Source organism: Onychostoma macrolepis, chromosome 23 (genome assembly GCF_012432095.1).
Source record: "Onychostoma macrolepis isolate SWU-2019 chromosome 23, ASM1243209v1, whole genome shotgun sequence".
Taxonomy (NCBI): domain Eukaryota; kingdom Metazoa; phylum Chordata; class Actinopteri; order Cypriniformes; family Cyprinidae; genus Onychostoma; species Onychostoma macrolepis.
The window spans coordinates 29,170,123-29,190,473 of record NC_081177.1 but is presented as its reverse complement, the minus strand read 5'-3'; the positions used below and the strand labels follow the sequence as shown (position 1 = coordinate 29,190,473).

The following is a 20,351-nucleotide window of genomic DNA, read 5'->3' as shown; positions in this document are numbered from 1 at the left end:
TCCCAATGTTAGATATTTTAACAGATAAGGTCTAAGCAGCTATCCACTTCGAATGAATACTCAAATCTTTCATCAAACTGAATATAAAAAAGCATGAAATATAATGCGTGAACAAAAACCAGACTGAAATCCACATTTGACTCAGTCTTCAAAGGTCTGATCAGCATGAACTGATGAGACTTGCAGGGACTCCAGGCATTTGATTAAAGAAGAGCAACTTGGGTAAAGTAAAAAAAAAAAAAGAAAGGTTTCACTATGTCTGTATGTGTGAGGTTCATCAACCATCTAACAGATACAAGTGAAAGCCCCTTTAAAAAAGAACCGAAAGAACAGACTCGCATGAACATTAAGAAGCTATCATCAGACTGCTTGAAAAAAACATGCATTCTTAAAAATCGTCTCCAGGTCTTTCTGAGCACCAGCACAGTTTCAGTAGGCGAGCAGTTCGTGCATGTAAGCAGGCAGGCAGGGTAGGCATCAATAAATATGTTACAAGAAAAAAAAACAATGGACCGTTTTAACCCATGAAGCACAAAAGGTGCCAAAAAAAAGTGCATTAAACATTATCAAATCAAATAATTACCACCCACTGCCTACTTACTTCCATAATGCTGTCTAGAGATCCTGCACTGGGACAGCGCCCATGCTTGCCTGCCCAAGACATGCACACATTCTCACTCCCAACTCGGGACCCCTTTAGCGTCATTTTTCGACGTGTAGGGTCCTCCATTGCTTTAAATAAGAAACCCTTGGCGTCAGTATGTCGACGCGAAAGGCACTGGGAATTTTATTGTTATGATTAAATTACATATTGGGTAATAATATTGCCATTATTGCATATATGGGTGTGATTTTTCAATGTAAACAGTCACAAGCACGTAACCCAACCCCTGCCCCTAAACCTACCATTTGTCAATAAATCACAAGATATAACAGGCAGATACAGATACAGTCATAATTTATTTTAAAAAATATGAATATTCCAAGTCTTCCGAGGCAAAACAATTGATTTGTTGTCCGCTGTAAAGATCCTGTGTGCAAATTCAGAAAATACCGCCAGAAGAAGCCTCACATCAGCCTTGGTTGTGAAATGCTATTGGCTCTCGTGTGTCTTGTGGCCGATTACGTCATGCTAAAATACGGGACAGTATCTTTTGAATGACATGTGAGCAGTGCGTTAACGCAGCGGGATCATTTTCAGTGATTAAAACCTTATGCTTTGCTCTCTTTTCTTTGCTTAAAGATATCGTATGGCAGAAGACTTGGAATGCAACAGGACTTGTTTGTAATGCTTTTATACTGCTTTTTTAGTTTTTGCAATAAATACCTGTGACTGTACTTTTATTTGCCTGTTACGTGTTTTATACTGTTCAGAAGTGGGTAGGTTTAGGGCAGGGGTTAGGTTAGGTACTCCGATGAAAGTATACATTTATATCATTTAATTTCTATTTTTTTACAAATGCATGCAAACAACTGAAAACAATGGAGAACACTGAAAGTGCCGCTAAAAGGATACCTCTGTGCGTCGAAAAATGCCACCAAGGGGTCAAGGGTCAATATGTGACGAGCTGGGAATGAGAACGTGTTGCAGTGGCATAGATTAGAGATGTACATCACACCTGTAACATCCCTCTACTCTAAACTGATGAAAACACAAAGCAAGCTGAGACTTTCTGAACTTTCTGGGTCATTATCAACAGTAACTGACTGCCAGCTTGCTGTGTATACTCCATCTGTGCATACTGCTGCCTGTCATGAGCCATTTTAGCAAATACACATAAGCCAAGACACACAACGCTCACAAACACTTGGATAAATTAAACATAAGACTAAAAGAGCAGTTTCAATACAATACAGTAAATACAGCAGACTGAGTAGAGTTTCTCTGCTTTTGCTGTATGGCAAACTGACCTGGAAAAAATAACAGTTAAAAGTTGCCTTTATCTGTCTACCAAAGCGGAGCCTGGTGGTTACTTCCCAAAAAATTGCAAAGTTGCTTTATAGAATCTCCACTTTCTCTGTTAACACACCTTATCTCTTCTAAGTCACACCGCTAACATGCACGGTCTCTGTCCGTTTAGCTCCTCTGCTTTTTCTTTTTTTTGAAAGATTTGGCATCTTTGCCTTTATTACTGTATGACTCAGACCATTTTTTTGGTTGCAGCATTTTTTTTCCCTCTCCTTTTGATCATGGACCTGCCAGCCGTCCAGTTGCTCTGCTTGGAGCAGTGGGATCATCCACTGGAGGACTACTCAGGACTTTATCAATCGCTTCCCGGACTGCTCGCTGTGTGTCTTTGCTGAGGGTGTGGAAAGAAGCCCCACCCTCACTCCTGCAACTGAGGATGGAGATGCCTTAGCTGTCTAAGCTTGAAATGGGAGACAAGTGAGTGTCTCCCCAAAGAAACACCATTAACAGGCACATACGGCATAACCCTAACAGCAGCAATAGTCTCTACACACATCAAGTATAGCTGAGGCCGGACACGCAGAAAAAACACTTCCTAAGGAACCAACAGTGAAAGGCCAAAATGGAGCTACTTGGACTGCTGAAAGCAGGTGTATTAGCAGGAAAGCATACAAAGTACCACAGCAATGGAGGAGACGAGAAAACCAAAGGGAGCAACGGGATGTTTTGCTGAAAGCAAACAAATCCAACTCTGCCGTTTCAAACCTTGAGCTAAATCAGACTGACAGTTTGAGGGTGCAACCTACATTCATTCTCCCGCATTCAGAAACTACACGTCCTGAGCATGAAGTTCACTGTACACAAGTCCTGGATCGTCCGCAAACTGTTGTGCTTTGTGGAACAAGTCCTGATTTGCAGTCTTCTAATAACAATAGAGTGACAGCACTAGGAAAACCCATAAGTTGTGAATGCAGTTTAACAGTAAATGATATACAATGGAAATGAATTAGGATGATCAATTAAAAGATGTTAAAATACCCACTGTTTAAATAGTATAGCCACAAGAAGAAAACAATATGTGTATTACAGTAACAGGATTTTGGTGTTAAATCACTAACCACTTCCTTGTTACACAATTTTGCAACTCATAAACCGTATACACTTAAACCTTAAAACAACTGTAGAAAAGTGATGATTTAACCGAAGAAAAAGAGCTTTTCTAAAATAATTTCTGCTTTTATAATAAAATAATATATAATCTCCTATCTCTGAACAGATTTATTTTAATCAATATTATTGTTCAACAGAATTGAACCCAGAATATTATTTTAATAACACATCAGTTAAGCAGGATTGTGTATGACCTGCTTCTGTAAACCCCCCAAGAGCCCTGACACAACACTGCCGAGATCAAATATCAGAATATAAACAGTGGACCCGTTCACAACACAGATGATCATTTGTGTACCAGGTATTTTTTTCTTCATTCTGTGAATGCAAACTGCAAACCCTAGGACCCATACTGCAGTCATCTAATGCTACCAGTGAAAAAATATTTGTAACATATTAGGTTTAAGAAATGTTTAAACTTCAGAAAAATCATTGTACATAGGGAATCAAACAACCATAAAAACATAACATCCTTTCTGGTTTAACTGACCAGAAAGGCAATCTGCTCATCAGTAAGTCAGACACACTGAACTCACCTGCTTCAGAAAGGTCACGCAGGGAGCTACTGAGCGCGCTCCGCTTTAGCCCCTCCCCCATGGCGTACGTGTCATCCAGACTAGTGCGGCCCATGGTGCCGTTTCCGCTCTCTTTCTTTAGGCCCGACATGCTCTGAGACATACTGGGTCTGACCACTCCTTTCTGTTTCTCCAGCTCAGCTACAAACATTCAAACACACACATACAGTCAACAATCAACTGTAAAAGAGCATCCTACATAGACAACAAGCAAGAGCTAAGCACACAACAAAACCTGCCCAATACTCATAACTAGCCCAATCGCGTTTCGAGGGGGTTCCCTGTTAAAAATCACATTCCAGGGGGTAAAATACACTTTTTTTTGGTGGGATTCCCCGGTAAAATTCACATTTCAGGGGCTAAACATCACGTTATTGGGGTCACTTCAACCCGCTGACATAAAAAACAACCCAGTGTTAAAGTAGCGGGAAAACCGCAGACTTGGCAACACTGGAGCTAAGTGATTTAGTGGCTAGTCATTACGCATACTTCTCTACATTAAAGCTGATGTCAGCTTAATGTGCTTTATTTCCCATAACATACTAAAGAATATTTAGCATCAAATCAGATGGCCGTCCATCAGAAAAGGAGACAACGATAACAAACGTACTCACTTTTCGCATTTAAAAAAAATCAAGCCAAGTCAAATGAGAAATTAAACATTGGAAAAAATGTCGAAGAATGTTGAGTCAGATGTAAAAATGACATGAATTCTGATCTGACGTTAATGTAGCAGCCGCAATGCAAAAAATTAATTTATTTTCACATTAGAAGGTGGCCCAGATCAGAACTGAAAATATCCAAAAATGTCCAAAAAATCTGATTTGAGCCACACTGGGATTCTGATTTGGGAATGAAGCCTCTGAGTCTGACCTTTACAATCAAACATGTAAATGACCATTATAATATGATTGGATGACCTTGTCGCATATGAAATGAGTACAGCATTCCTGCAAAGCTGAATACATTAGTCAAATGCTAATGAGACCATGGTTGTGAAATGATAGATTTCATGAAGATCATGAGATTTCAGATTTTTGCTCTTTATTCCTAACAACTGTAACTCTGAACTGAAAACGACATTAACATGGGCAGCTCACAAAACCTGCTTCGGTAATGGTAAGGATGAGGAAGAATAAAGGTCTGTTTACACTCTATCCGGTACTTTTCCATTTCCTGGACCTCAGCGATGGACTCTCGCAGGTCGCTGGTGAATTTCTTGCGGTCCTGAGGGTTGGGAGCATTGAAATTGATCAGGACTTTGAAGTCTGCGCCAGGAATGGCTGAAGTCAGCCGGATACCATTTGGATAGTCTGAGAAAATAAGAAAACATAATTTTACTCCATAAAAATTAATATGAAGGAAAATAAATAAATAATATATTTATTTGGATTCTTTAGGCTAATTCACAGCGCACTGATAAACGCCGACAGACAGCATCAGACACAGTTTTGTCTGGTCAGTGTTTTACCCCGTCTGTGTCTGTTGGATCACATTTTTTTGATGGTTGAGCATGCTGGATCGGCTGTTGTCGGGTCGTGGAGTGTCAGAGAAGCGATGTACTGTAATCTGGTGATTGCCTGCATTGGTCTGTGTCTGTCAGTGCAGTGTGCAGTGGCCTTTAGGGTACATACAGCATTACGCAGGACTAAGAGTGCCATAAAATGAAGGAATACCATATTTACTACCGCTATTAACAAGCAATTAACTAATAATAAAAAAATATATATATACTATTTTGGCCCCAATAAACTCCTAATTTGCTGCTTATTATTAATAGTTAGTAATGTAGTTGTTAAGTTTAGGTATTGTGGGTAGGATTAAGGATGTAGAATATGATCATGCAGAATATGTGCTTTATAAGTACTAATAAACAGCCAATGTGTTAATAATATGAATGCTAATAAGCAACTAGTTGATAGTGAGAATCGTTCCATAAACTAAAGTGTTACCAAATATTTTTTTATAAGTCAAAAACAAAAATGTCAATACATCACTGAATTAAACTACATAAATGTATCATTTACAGCATCCCATAACTTTACGTATGTCTGCTTATTGTCTATCTATCTGAGAAATGATTTGTTTATTGTACATTACAGTTGTTGTATAAATAAAAATTATTATTGATTCCTTATTATTAGTGCTGTCAAAAGATTAATCGATACAAATACACACACATACAATATATATTTTGAAAATATTTACATGTATATATTTATATTCATATAATTTATATTATATATAAATATATTTAATATATAAACATAACATATTTTTCTGAAATATATACATGCATGTATGTGTATTAATATATACATAATATATGTGTATGTACTGTGTATATTTATTATGTTAAAAAAAAAAACTTTTATATTGGATGCGATTAATCGTGATTAATCTTTTGACAGCACTAGTTGTTATTTTATTGGCACTTCTAGCCTTCCATTCAGAAAGATTAATTATGTTCATATTTCTTACACTGGTTCTCAAAGAGCATCACTTGCATCCCGTACAGAGAGAAAGACTGCCTGAAACTATACGTCACTGAGTTTTTCTTCTTCTGGAAGATCTTGGTAACCTGTCACAAAGTTGCAGAAATCACAGTGATCAATGGCCGCATCAACACATGCTGATATTTGTCCATTAATGAAAGTATTTAGCTTTAGTAGACGATGTAGCATGCTCATGTCATGTGTTCTGTGTGTCTTTGTGATCTCTCACCACCAGCAGGTCATTAAACAGGAAGATCTCTCGCTGGTGCTGCCCCAGTTTTTGCAGTCTGTTGGGATCTGGGACCTCAAACAGTCTGCAGTAGCACACCAGCCTGCGATGAGCCTGAGACAGCACCTGTAACACACACACACACACACACACACACACACAAACGTGTTTGTTTCTCTATCAGGGTGGGGACTTTCCACCAACCGATGCCTATCTGTATACTGAGCTATGATATTTTTTCTCTTCTATTGTTTTCATATAGACCTAACACACCCTAACCCTTTACCTTTTTATTATTGTTTTCACCAATGAGAATGTTCCCAAAACGAGGAAGTTTTGTCAGATTTAACTCACTTAAGAGGGCAAATTTGCATCCAAAATATGGTTAAAGGGAAAGTTCACCCAAAACATGAAATGTAAAAGTAATCATTTACTTTCCTTCGAGTTGCTCCAAACATGTATGAGTTTCTTTCTTCTGCTGAACACAAAATAAGTAAATAAGTATACTTAAGTAAAGTTCAAGTATATTTTTAAGCATACTTTACGTAGTAAGTATTCACATATCAGTGTACTAGTAGTATACTGTCCCAAATGGCACCCTAAACCCTCGCGGTCTTCCTCTGAGTCCGCACTTTCGTGACGTAACGCCGCTTTGACTGTCGGGTAGAAGTCTGCTGCGGAGCTTGCCCCTGTGCGGGCTCGGCAGAAGTGCGTGTTGAAGGCACATAGGACTCGCGAGCACCCTTTTTAATGCTAATATGACGAATGGGACACCCTATGGTCTCGTGGACTTAACGGACACGCGAAGGCGGCGACCATTGTAACTCCGCAAGACTGAAAGTGCACATGAAGTGTTCCATTTGGGACAGGGCCTAAGTGTACTATTTCAATACTCCTTGGGACTAAATTGGCCCACTTTCTAGTATATAAAAGTATACTTTAAGTATAACAGTAGTAAACTTTGAGTACAAACTAGTTTCCATCAATGTTTTTAGCTATACTAAAAGTGAACTTATAGGTATACTGATAGTTTACCAATTAACTACTTGTAGTAGCATTTTTAGTACACTTTGAAGTATAGTCTCAGTAAACTACTAGTTTAGTAGTTTTATACTGCAAGTATACTCGTAAGTTTTCTTTAAGTGAACTTTACATCACACTACTATGTCCCTATTTAGGTATTAATTTGTATATATTTTATTATATGAATATCTGAACATAAAAAACATCAAAAGAAAGAACAGGGTATCTGCTTGTAAACAAAAACATTTTATTCTAGCTTCATGCATTCTTTTTTTTTTTTAAACACTTGAATATGGGTAAGTTTCATCAATAAAAAATAAAGAAATAAACAACATTTTGAGCTCAAATGTAGCTCAAATATATTTAGACTTTTCCTAAGTTTAAATCAAGTATACTTAAAGCTGCAGTCCGTAGGTTTTGCCTCTTTGTCGCCATCTCTGTTTGAAAAATTGCAGTAATTTGCAGAATTATCTTGCTTGTGTGGGTTGTGCACGGCTCCAGCGCGGATGAATCTAATGTTTTTAGGAGTCTGTGTGGCTGTCAGTCACCGCGCCGCTGTGAATCCTGTACTTAGGAATCACAGATTCTAGCCTATGTCTTGGAAATAGGACCCAAATAAGAATTTTCACCGGATATTGTCATCTGAACAAGTAACAATTCTGCCATGTTTGTTCTGACCAACTGAGGAAAAAAGCATTACAATAAATCACGCTACCAATGGTGATTTAATCTAAAGATCGATTAGCTCATGTCACATTAAACCGTGCAAATTATTATTATTGATATACTTTATTCTCAAATTAACAACATCAGCATTGCGTGACAATGAGTATTGTGTGTATTAGCGCGTAGATTTCAGTTTCTGTACAGTTTAATCTAAATGTCATACCATTCGAATTTCATATTAAGGAATTATTTTAACCCAAAAAGCAAACTATGCTCCCTTCGAACTGGTTTTCTTTAAAATACAAATCTTGTGTCATTGAGCTAGACAATGACATCTCTGAATTCAATAATGAAATGCCTTTAACTGAAAATTGAAAATTGAGTGTTTAATCTTATCATTATACATTACTGACACTCTATCCTCCAATTTGATACTGTTAAGTGCTTTGACACAATCTGTATTGTAAAAGCGCTATATAAATAAAGATGACTTGACTTGACTTAAAGTAAGGTGATAGTTTTGAACACAGGCTGGTTATGTACTTGCTCAAATATTGATTTCGGATCATTTTTAACCCAAATAAGTTACGCACTGCAGCTTTAAATGTCATTTTAAGTATATTTCTGAGAAGTACATGACAAGTAGACAAAAAAATAGGAAAGAATACTTTTAGTTTAAAAGAAGTATACTAATAGCACACTTGAATAAACTTCTTTTCGTAAGGGAAGTTATTTTGAAGAATGTTGGTAACCAAACAGTTGACGGTAGCCATTGTTTTCCATAGTACGGTAAAAAAAAATGGCTATGGAAGTGAATGGTTACAAGCAACAGTTTGGATACCAACATTCTTCTAAATATCTTCTTTTGTACAACTTTTGTAACAATATGAGAGTGAGTAAATGAATTTTCATTTTTGGATGAACTATCCTTTTAAGTACTGTAACAACACACACACAGATTCATTTACATGAATTGTGAAGCATTTCATTCAGCTTTTAACTCTTGGAAGAGACTTTTTGTGAATGTGAGATTACATTTTGGTTCTGTTACCAAATCAATACATACTGTATCAGTATTTAAATTATGTATCTAGAGTTTTGAAAGGATAAAGAAAATGTTTTACATCCAGTGCAAAATATTCAGTTATTGATTTTAGGTTCAGATATGACATTTGGAATGAAAATGACAGAAGGAAAGTGACTATAGTAGTGAAGTGTGCAAAGAAATAATGATTTGTCACACACAGACGGACAGCTGCTGTATTTATACATCATAAAAAATACTTACACATCCAAGGCCATGGTGAAGTGATCCCATCTGTAATGCAAGAGGAAAAGTCAAGATATATGTGTGTGTGTGCTAATGCAATTCTCTTTACTAAATTCAAAATTGTCATATCTGAATTGTTGAAGAATGACCAGACCTCTTATACTACAACTGACAGACTCTCATTATCTTCATTAATTACACAGATAGTGTTTAAGAAGTAGTTCACTGACTGGGGATTTAAAATAAAAGTCTGCATCTTTTAGCAAATTCAGTACAGTTTCATAAAGCAGGATTATGATGAACCTACTTGCTTCTTGCCCACAATGAGTTTCTCCACCTTCTGCACCTGAGACACGTGGTCCTCATTGGTTTTGAGTTCCTTCTTCTGGATCCGCTCGTAAATCCCAACCAGCATCTCCCGAGGGATGTCCTCGCCATCATCAACCCCTTCCAACACAAACACAAGACTGGCATTACGGCTGGAATATTGCTTTACAGCTTGTGTCTGTTTTGTTCTCCTGTCTATCCAGTGTTCAGTTGAGCTGTGGCCACAGATGTGAATGTCAGCTCATTTATTACTATGAAAACAACAGTGTGTTTCAATCAAAACCTCGCAGATTCTTGACGAAGTCCTCAAGTTTCATCTTGCGTTCCATCTTGACGTTCGGGCTGTACATGTCTGTGTTGAGGAGGATGATGGCGAAAGCCAAGATGAAGATGGTGTCAGGGTTTCTGAACTGACGCACCACATCAGGGTTACAGATGCAGTAGCGCTGGCTAAACAAAGACACACCACAAGTCACTGTAACTCTGATCAATCATGTTAAAACATTACAATACGAAGCAATGCAAATGATCTTTTTAGAATTAGTGCCGCTTGTTTATCGTTTTACCTTGTATATTTGTCATTTCTAAGTTATAACACTTCATAATGATTTAAAAAAAGATGTATCTATTGTATGAAGATGTATGTTGCTTGATCACACCTGAAAGCCTCGATCAGGCGCTCCACCTTCTGTGCCTCGCCCTGAACCCGGATCTGAGCCTGGAATTTCCGCAAAGCTTCATCCAGCTCCATCACTGAGAAATCCAGCTCATCCACCACACAGCTGCAACAGACACACATGCACTCAAACGTCAACACATGCTTGCTGCATGCCACAGTTGCCTGTTTGCACAAACAGGGAACAGAAAAAGTGTTTTGTTCTGTTTTTAAAGGGGGTTATCGGATGCCCGTTTTCCACAAGTTGATATGATTCTTTAGGGTCTTAATGAAAAGTCTATAACATACTTTGGTTAAAATATCTCAATGGTAGTGTGAAACAACTTTTTACCCTGTCAAAAACAGCTCTTTTTACAGCAAGCCGTTTTGTTGCATGTTCCTTTAAATGCAAATGACTTCCCTCTCTTCTGAGCCGCTCTCTGAGTGAAAACTTCATCGTGAAACTTGCTAACTAGCACACTATTAGGAAATGCGATGTGCAAAGATTCATAAAAACCCCTTATACTCACTTATTCATTAATAGCCTAATTGGGAGCAAAAGGGTTGCAAGTAGCTAGGTTACAAATTTCAATTTAGTTACGGGGATGAATAGTTGATCTTGACAAACACAGTCAGAGATGCTGTTTGTGTAAAATTGGACTTGTCTTTCCATAAGGGTTCAAATGATGTCACTTTGTTTGAATTAGACATGTTTAAAACTAGCTACTGTATGCTAGGTTAATTTTATTTTAGCTAGCTTTTCTAACATATCTAATTTTTTTCTACAAAACATGGGATTTATGTCTGTAATTTGTACCTGTGTTTATTTTATTTGTGGAACGTGGTGATTATAAACTATGAAAACTGATATCAGTAGATGAGTAAATGAAAAAAAAAACATGCAAATACTTACTCTAAAACATCCCTGTTGAACTGTTTCTGTCTGTTCCCGAGAAATTCTCCAATCATTTGTCTACTCAAGCCTTTCCTCTGCAGCAGGAAGTGGGCCACACCCACGGGCGTGTCAGGAACAAAGCCCCTCTCCGTCAGGTACTGGATGCCCTTCTCTGGCTTTCTGAAATAGATCAGCAGGTGAGGTCAACGTCTCATCCTACTGAACACTCAACATCATACTCGTCATAGTCGGTATAGGACATGCAATCCAAAACATTATTTGAAAAAAAAAAAAAGCTTGAAAGAAGGAAGAATAATTTTGAATAATAGGAAGAATTGTATAGTATAGTTGACTATACTACAGCTAAGCAAAGACAGTCCTACTGAAATTCCCAAAAAGCTAAACAGCACACAGTTTTGATTCATATGATGTACTCTCACTCCAGTGTGGAATACATGAAATCCTCATTATTTATATTTACGTATCCGCATACATACGTTGCATACATTGTTTACATATGTGATACGCTCCAAAATGGTGCCAGGGTGACACGGAGGAGATGAACTGTTGAATAAAATTCGTTATTTTTGTTTTCTTTGCGCACAAAAAATATTCTCGTAGCTTTGTAAAATTACGATTGAATCACTGATGTCACATGGATTATTTTAACGATCTCCTTGCTACATTTCTGGACGTTGATTGTGTTAGGATCCTTGCTGTCTATGGAGGGTCAGAGAACTCTCAGAATTCATCAAAAATATCTTAAATTGTGTTCTGAAGATGAACGAAGGTCTTACGGGTTTGGAACGACATGAGGGTGAGTAATTAATGACAGAATTTTTATTTTTGGGAGAACTATCCCTTTAAGGGATCTAAAATATGATCATGCAGAACAAGGCATTAATATGTGCTTTATAAGTACTAATAAACAGCCAATATGCTAGTGATATGCATGCTAATAAGCGGCTAGTTAATAGTGAGAATTGATCCTTAAATTAATCCCTTCATACCCAGTGATAAAATATGTGACCCTGGAGCACAAAACCAGTCATAAGTAGCTCAGGTATATTTGTAGCAATAGCCAACAATACATTGTATGGGTCAAAATTATCCATTTTTCTTTTATGCCAAAAATCATTAGGATATCAAGTAAGGATCATGTTCCATGAAGATGTTTTGTAAATTTCCTACCGTAAATATATCAAAACTTAATTTTTGATTAGTAATATGCATTGCTAAGGACTTCATTTGGACAACTTTAAAGGTGAATTTCTCAATATTTAGATTTTTTTGCACCCTCAGATTTTCAAATAGTTGTCTCTCAGCCAAATATTGTCCAATCCTAACAAACCATACATCAATGGAAAGCTTATTTATTCTGATAATTGTAATACATACTTATTGAAGAGGTTGAGGCCGATGCGGTATTGCCTCTTGCGCATGATATCGCTGCTGAAGGCCGGAGAGTCCCAGCTGTTGCGAGTGTCTTTGTGGTACGTCTGCTTGCTGAGACTCTGTTCGTCTCTGGACGACAATTCTGAGTTTATCGTGTCAATGGAGTTTGAATTGCTGTTGATGCTGTCATTGTCTCCATCTGAGAAGTCTGACTCGGACTTGCTCTGCCGCTTGCCATTGGTGGCCAGGTGGCTCTCCAGCTGTCGGTGTCGAAGCGGCTCTTCGTCTCCAGAGAGCGAGGGCACTCTGGAAGGAAGCCTTGGTTTGGGACGGGGTCCGGCTGCGGTGCGCTGGTGAATGTTTAGCGGTTGGACCAAACCTTGCTCAGAGCGATGGCTTGTATCTGCTGTGCTGTCACTGGGAGGCTCGATGGTCAGCAGGGGTAAGTCTGGCCCCTGGCGCTCGAGGGAAGGAGTGTCTGTGTCCAGCTTCTCATCCCTGGCGTCCGTGGACAGCTGGACCAGCGGAGAGAGCTCCTCTTCATCGATGAAGAGCGTCACGTCGCAGATCTCATTCTCCTGATGCTTGCTCTCCTGACAAACCACTTGCTCGGGCTGCGTCTCCTCTTTGTGCAGACTACGGCAGTTCAGTGCATCGTCAATCGACTCCGCCAGTGACTTCACTTGCCTGGAGAAAGTGTCTTCTAGCTCTGTGATTGTGTCTGTCAAGTCGTTTTGAGTTTCTGGGGCTTCCAAAATGACAGGAACCATCTCTGCGGCCTGCACCATGCCTCCTACTTGGCTGACATCGTCCAGGAGAGACATCTGCCTCCCCTCCAAAACAGAGCCGTGGGCTTTCTCAGGCCCCTCGAAGGAGAACTGCATCCTCATGTTGGACAGAAGGATCCTGCGGGTCATGCGGTTCTCCGACATCGAGCTCCTGAGGCGCTCAAAGTTCTTGTTCATCTGGTATTGGCGGAAAGCTGTCTGGATGGTGCGCGCTGCATGGCGGGTTATGAAACGGCCTCCGTATTTCCGCTCAAGCATTTCCACCTTAGAAAACCAAGAAACATATGATTAAGACAATATCATAACAAACCAATTAGGGTTAATTGGAAGGTACAACACATTGTGTATAAACAATAGTGTTTAACATTAAACAATTTTTGGTTTTCAATAGTCTGCTTTATGCTTTAACCTTTCTGGGTTACACTTTATTCTGATAGTCCACTTTAGACATTATACTAACTATAAGTAGCTTTGCAACTACATGTCAACTAATTCTCATTAATTTGCAACTACATGTCTACCAGTGTTGGGCTAGTTACTCAAAAAATGTAATATATTACTCATTACTAGTTACTCCTTTCAAAAGTAATATTGTTACTTTACATATTACTTTCTGGCAACAGTAATTAGTTACACTACTAGTTACATTACTTTTTCTTCACGCCCCACAGAAGTTGTAACTGTGTATCTTCCACATAAAATTCTTCTAGAAAGTTACTAACAACATATTTCTGCCTCATCATTTGACCAAAATCCACATTGGATCGCAGTCAGAAGTTATTACCAACACTCAATGATTGATAGTGACATTCATCTCATTAATTGTCATGTGTAACTTGAAGTAATTTTTCCGTTACCCATATGCGATCAAATTTCGGCATGTATTTTATCAAATCACATGAGTTTGTAAGAAACTGTTTAATTTTCCAAAAATAAATTATATTAATATAATGTACCACTTGCTGAACAGAGGGATGTAATGCCAGAGTAAAGTAAAGCCGCAGCTTACACAACAGATCTTTTTTTCCTGACAAAATCAATATAATGCAATATTTCTATCTGCTGAATGTAAGCTTTTCCATATTCCAAGCTTGCCTGCTGCACCGGGGACATCACATGCATGTGTGAGTCATGAAAATTATGAAAATAAATCTAGGAATTATTTGATTGTTAGATTTTAAATCAGCGGGGTTGAGGCATCAAAAGTAACTAAGTAACGAAGCTGTTTTATGGAAAGTAACTGTAATATTATTACTGAAATCTTATTAGTAATTAGTTAAAAAGTAATATTACTACAGTAACTAAATTACTGGTAACTAGTTACTGCCCAACACTGATGTCCACTAACTCTCAGAGTAGACTGTCAGGTTTAGGATTAGTAGAATAAGTTGACATATACTTGCAAAGTTTCTCATAGTCAGTATGTTGTATGTTGTGGACCCATCAAAATAAAGTGTTAGAAGATATTAAGCAGACAGTCTACTAATACTCTAATGACTGCTAGTTGACATGTAGTTACTTATTGTTAGTAGAATGTCTAAAGTGGACTATCGAAATAAAGTGTTACCCTATACTGTAAGAAATCTTAGTAACACTTTAGTTTAGGGACCAATTCTCACTATCTAGTTGCTTATTATTAGCATGCATATTACTAGCATATTGACTGTTTATTAGTACTTATAAAGCAAATATTCTGTATGACCATATTTTAGATCCCTTAACCCACCCAATACCTAAACTTAACAACTACCTTACTAACTATTAATAAGCAGCACATTAGGAGTTTAAGACAAAAGTCATAGTTAATAGTGAGAATTGGTCCCCAAACTAAAGTGTGACCGTAATTTTGCAAATATTTGTCAACTAACTGCCATTAATTTTCAACATCATGTCAACTAACTCATTAGAGTATTAGTAGACTGTTAATTTAGTGTTAGTGTTGATATGTACTTGTAAAGTTACTTATAGTCAGTAGAATGTCTGTTGGTGGTGCGTCAAAATAAAGTGTTAGCAGATATTAAGCAGGCAGTCTACACTGTAAAATAAAAAAAAATAAAAAATAATCTGTAAAATTTATGGAAAAAAAATACTGGCTGCTGAGGTTGCCAGAATTTTACCATCAAAAATACAGTAGCAACATTTTAGGTTTTCCAGATTTAAAAATGTATATTTCATTAACTGATATTAATGTTAATATAGCAACCTATTAAAGTACTGAAATCGGTTTAGTACTTTTGTAATACACTGATAACCACCAAAAGCATGAGGTGATGTGAAAGTCACATGATGAACCAAATCTTATCACAAACAGCTTTTCCACTAGCTGAGAAGGAAAATACTAACATATATACAAGGTGCACAGTGCCATTCACACAAACACTAAACACCATCATGGTAACACACATGATACTGAAATAATGCAATAAACATTCATTAACAACATTAGATGTAACATACAACCCTAATGAACATAACCATTAAAAAAAACTCATAAGAAACAGTTATTTCAATGAAAAAAAACATCAAATGTGAAATGTAATGCAGGGAATTCTGGGAATGTCAATTCATGGTTTTTCACTGTAAATGATATGTTCTTTTTAACTTCCAAAATCTGTATTTTACCGTAAAATTACATGAAATGTGCATTGCAGTTTTTCACCATATACAGTAGGGGAATTTACCATCAACCAATTAATAGTTTTTTTAGGTCTTTTAACATTAAATTCCCAATAATTTTTACAATGTACTAATACTGTAATGACTGCTAGTTGACATGTAGGTGCAAAGTTACTGATTAGTAGAATTTCGGATTATCAACAACGTTATGTGTGTGTGTTTCAAAATAAATTGTTATCCAAATTTTTGATAATCATGATTGTGCAAACTACAAAATGCAGCATAGGTTCAAAGCTCTGGTCCAATATGAATTTGCCAGGACACTGTACCTTCTTGTCCTGCAGGTCTGTGGAGAGCTCATAGCTCTCAGAGAGGGAGCGCGAGCGCTTGATGGCCTCCTCCTCGGCCTGCTTGCGGAGGATGGATTGAGAGTGCTGTAGTTTGGGCCGCTGCGGGCGCTGTGGGCCTGGCTGGACGCTGTGGCCGTACACTGGGCTTTCAAACTGGTCCGGACTCAAGGAAGAACTGTGTGTGACAGGGCCTCGGCCATGGCCATATCCTACGCTGGTGTCCAAGGAAGGGCCGGGCTCACTGTTTTGAACATTCCCCTCCACACTAGACAATACAAGAAAGCAAATGAATGAATGTAAAAATACACATTTAAAACATTTACATGGTACAGTGGGTCATATTCACTAACAATTTCACATACATTGCATGTGCAGACAAGATTCTCATGCAAATGTTTTGCATTTTTTTTCTTAGCCTTTCTAATGTTGACAAATCCATCTAAATTGTTTTAAATGGGCAAGTACATGCCCATAGTTATTATTAAGCATCTAAGCTTTCTGCACGACCCCTCCTGTACAGGTATTAACAGTCTCTATGCTCTCTAAAGATGCACTCTAGCCTAGGATTTTCATGTAAATCCAAGTGTACCATTCCCAACACCAGCTGAGATATAAAAAGCTTTTATACGCTTCTGTGATCGCCTGCATTTTCATGCCTGGCCTATCCCAGACTGAGCTTTCATTTTTGTTACTCTGAAATAAGAACGATTTAGTGGCCATTCACACCAAACGGCTTTTCAGTTTGTGTTAATTTAAATTAAGTTTTGTGTTACACTTCCTTTAACTGAAGCTGCGTTCCTGAATGCCATGTCATGAGAGATGCTGCAAAAGATGCAAGACATAAAATAAAATGACAAGACTTTTTGTCATTTCAAATGTGATTCCTGGTCATCTGACCTGCATCTGAATACTCGTATCATACAAGGTGTGCTTGAATACCTGTGCTCACACTCAGATTTATGATGGTCATTGTGAATGTTACTGTGAAGTTACCTGTTACATCAATCTGTGGTGCAATGTAACAATTCCATCATCATTAGAGGCTTGCTACATGCTGTTTAGGACTTCACTGATCACTGCATAGAGAAAATATCAAATTTTCCTCCTCCTCCTTTGCAGAATCATATGCACAATGTTGTGATGTTTTGTTATCCACTACAGTAATTTTCAAAAGCATGGACAAGCTATAAAGCATAACATTTGGTTGTGCTCATATTCAGCACTTGTGAGAACTATTCCAAGTGTTTATTTAGTATAGTATATTTTGTCAGTCAGGTGAGACTTAAGTAAACAGGTGGCACAAAAAACTGGATATGTGTCAAAAGATTGGCTCTATGCAAATGCAGCCTTCGTTGTTCAATTTAAAAAGATAAGAAACATTTAGGGGTGAACACATTCCATGTTTCTATAGAAGCAGGAGTACTTGATTCTAAGTTCCAAACTAAATTTAGAACAAATTTTCATTGTGAACTTATTAATAATCATGACTTTGCCTTTAAGCTATTGTACACGAACAACTTGTAAAACCTGTTTTTCAAGACTAAGCAAACAAAAAAACATTGTAACACTTATCAAATCACATTAGGGACAATTCTCACTATTAACTAGTAGTTTATTAGCATGCCTATTATTTATGCCGGTTTATTAGTGCTTATAAAGCACATATTCTGCATGACCATATTCTACATCCCTGATCCAACCCAATACCTAAACTTAACAACTACTGCACTAACTATTAATAAGCAGCACTTTAGGAGTTTATTGAGACAATCGTATTGAACGGTTTGTTAATGGCGATAACTAATACACTTAATAAAGTGTAACCAAAAATATGAAATAAAAAGACTTATTATTAGTAGTGCTTGCTAAGGAAAGGTACATTTCAGAGAGATATTATGACCTTGTAGGGTCCATTTGGATTTGGTCTAGTAAGAAACCACCAAATCACCTGCCAGAAACCCCTAGCAATCAAAAAGATATTTAACCACTATAACCAAGCGAAAGTTTTTTTGGTAGAAAATGTGTAAATATATATATATATATATATATATATATATATATATATATCAAAATCCAACCATTGAAAGGCAAAAGTAAGAACATATAAAAGAACAACTTCTGATAGCAGACTTGATTAAAAATCTTCAACAGCTGAAACAAACTTTATGGTAAACTTAAAAGGAAACACAGTGGCATTACACATTACAACTAATTATTATCAGAATGAATTCAATTAAATTCTACCAAATACATTCAAGTGATCAAGTTAAGACTGCGCATCTATCTAGCACATGCTTAGCACACAAACTCAGTAACAGATCTTTTCATTTTGTAAGTGAGCAATGTGTTCACGAGGATCAGCTATGCTTTCTTCAGTCAGAGCATATATCTTCCATATATACATGAACTTTACTCACTAACTCTTACTCTTTGCAGAATTTCGACGTGAATGTTGTCCAAAGAAAGACCTCCTGCCAAAGAAGTTCAGCTTCTTCTGCTTATCTGCCATTGTAAGCCACAAGTTCAAAGGGCAGTTCAGTTTCCTCCAGAGAGCCAAAGTCTGCTCTGATGAAACCAATCATTTACAAACCAGCAGCACATCACGCTCGGCACAGAGTCATGAACTCGCCTGCACGTACAGGATTTTGCTCAAATAATGTAGAACAGAAACTTCCTTCAGCAACTTCCTCCTCCAAGTTTGCAGTTATCATGCCTCAGTCACATGCATCACTGTACAAACAAGTGTAAACATAACCTTTACAATGCAGCAGGAGAGGCTGGACGCAAATGTCAACCAAACACACCTTTTTATGAAATGAAATACAGTTAACTTATGCACAACTAGGCTGTTTTAACTAATCAAAGTCAAACTAGCGATACTCCATCCTTAAATAGGATGTACTTTATTTTACAGTATGTGCACTTGTGTATTTTCAGTGTACTTACCTAAGAAAGTACTGGGTAGTATAAGGTAACCACATGGGTTAAGGTTAGGTTTAGGGGTAGGTTCAGGGTTAGCACCTGGTTATTACATGCGGAACAGGACTGTAAAATAAAATGCTACCCTTAAATATAATATATAATTTAAGTCTTACTTTTAAATTAGAATAATCCGGACTACATGTTATTTACACATCCTGAATTTATTATTCTGTTCATATCAGATTTACAGAATGATACCAAACATAATAATAAAGGGCTTCTCTAAACATGCTATTAGGCATTAGTAAGTAGTGGTAAAAATAAGATGCTTGCTATCAGACCCTACTTTTCAACCTAAGTCAATACAAGTACAGGACAGAATTGTTTATGACTAATTGTGATGCATTGAAAGGGACTACAGGTGAAGATCTCAGTGAGCAGATGAGTGCCGTGTCCACACATTCACACAGAGTACATGCAGTCATGGAGATGTGCTGTAGACAGTGAAATTCACACTTCTTGCATAATATCTCTCGAGACGAATCTCATGCACCATCTGTCCTGGCAAACACTGACGCGTTCCTCTCTCGCGGGTGGCCAGCCTACCTAGTGCTCAAACACAAATGCCAGCACACAGTTTAGAAGACATGCTGCTCATGTAAAATGAGATGGAGAATAATTTCAGTGTGCATTTACTGCTAAATTGTAATGCATTAGGATTGAACATTTTTACAATGTAAAGGATGATTATGCAGCATCATTCATTCACTGAACAACTTTTGTCACTTTTGTCAACAGTTGCAAAGCAGAGCTCAAGTTTGCACAAATGAGCAATGGGAGTGTGTATAGTGTGGTCCGTGTCTACTAGCAACCTCTGTGATCTCCAGTGATTGCATTGCTGTCAGTGTGACTGCAGTCCTCACATACATTGTGTGGCAGACATTCAGAGAAGCAGATCCAATGAATTTGTGGAATTATATTGTACTGTAACAACTTCAAGGATGTTATGCATTCCTATCCTCTATCCTTATACGAGCAATCTCTAGTGTGTAGAGATCCTTTGCAC

General features: G+C 37.6%; 1 protein-coding gene across 7 annotated transcripts in view; it reads right to left on the bottom strand.

Annotated features, from left to right (window-relative positions):
- Positions 1–20,351, bottom strand: part of LOC131531882 (IQ motif and SEC7 domain-containing protein 1-like) — an 83,060-nt gene that overhangs the window by 4,505 nt on the left and 58,204 nt on the right. For 4 of the 7 annotated variants that reach the window (XM_058763028.1, XM_058763032.1, XM_058763030.1 and 1 more), the window contains 11 exons: positions 16,343–16,628; positions 12,613–13,661; positions 11,233–11,394; positions 10,324–10,446; positions 9,948–10,114; positions 9,645–9,784; positions 9,356–9,385; positions 6,379–6,504; positions 6,136–6,235; positions 4,806–4,967; positions 3,616–3,795 (listed from right to left, as the gene is read on the bottom strand). In XM_058763028.1, coding sequence (XP_058619011.1) covers positions 3,616–3,795; positions 4,806–4,967; positions 6,136–6,235; positions 6,379–6,504; positions 9,356–9,385; positions 9,645–9,784; positions 9,948–10,114; positions 10,324–10,446; positions 11,233–11,394; positions 12,613–13,661; positions 16,343–16,628 — 2,525 coding nt within the window. The other 3 variants (XM_058763029.1, XM_058763033.1, XM_058763034.1) reach the window with 3 other exon arrangements.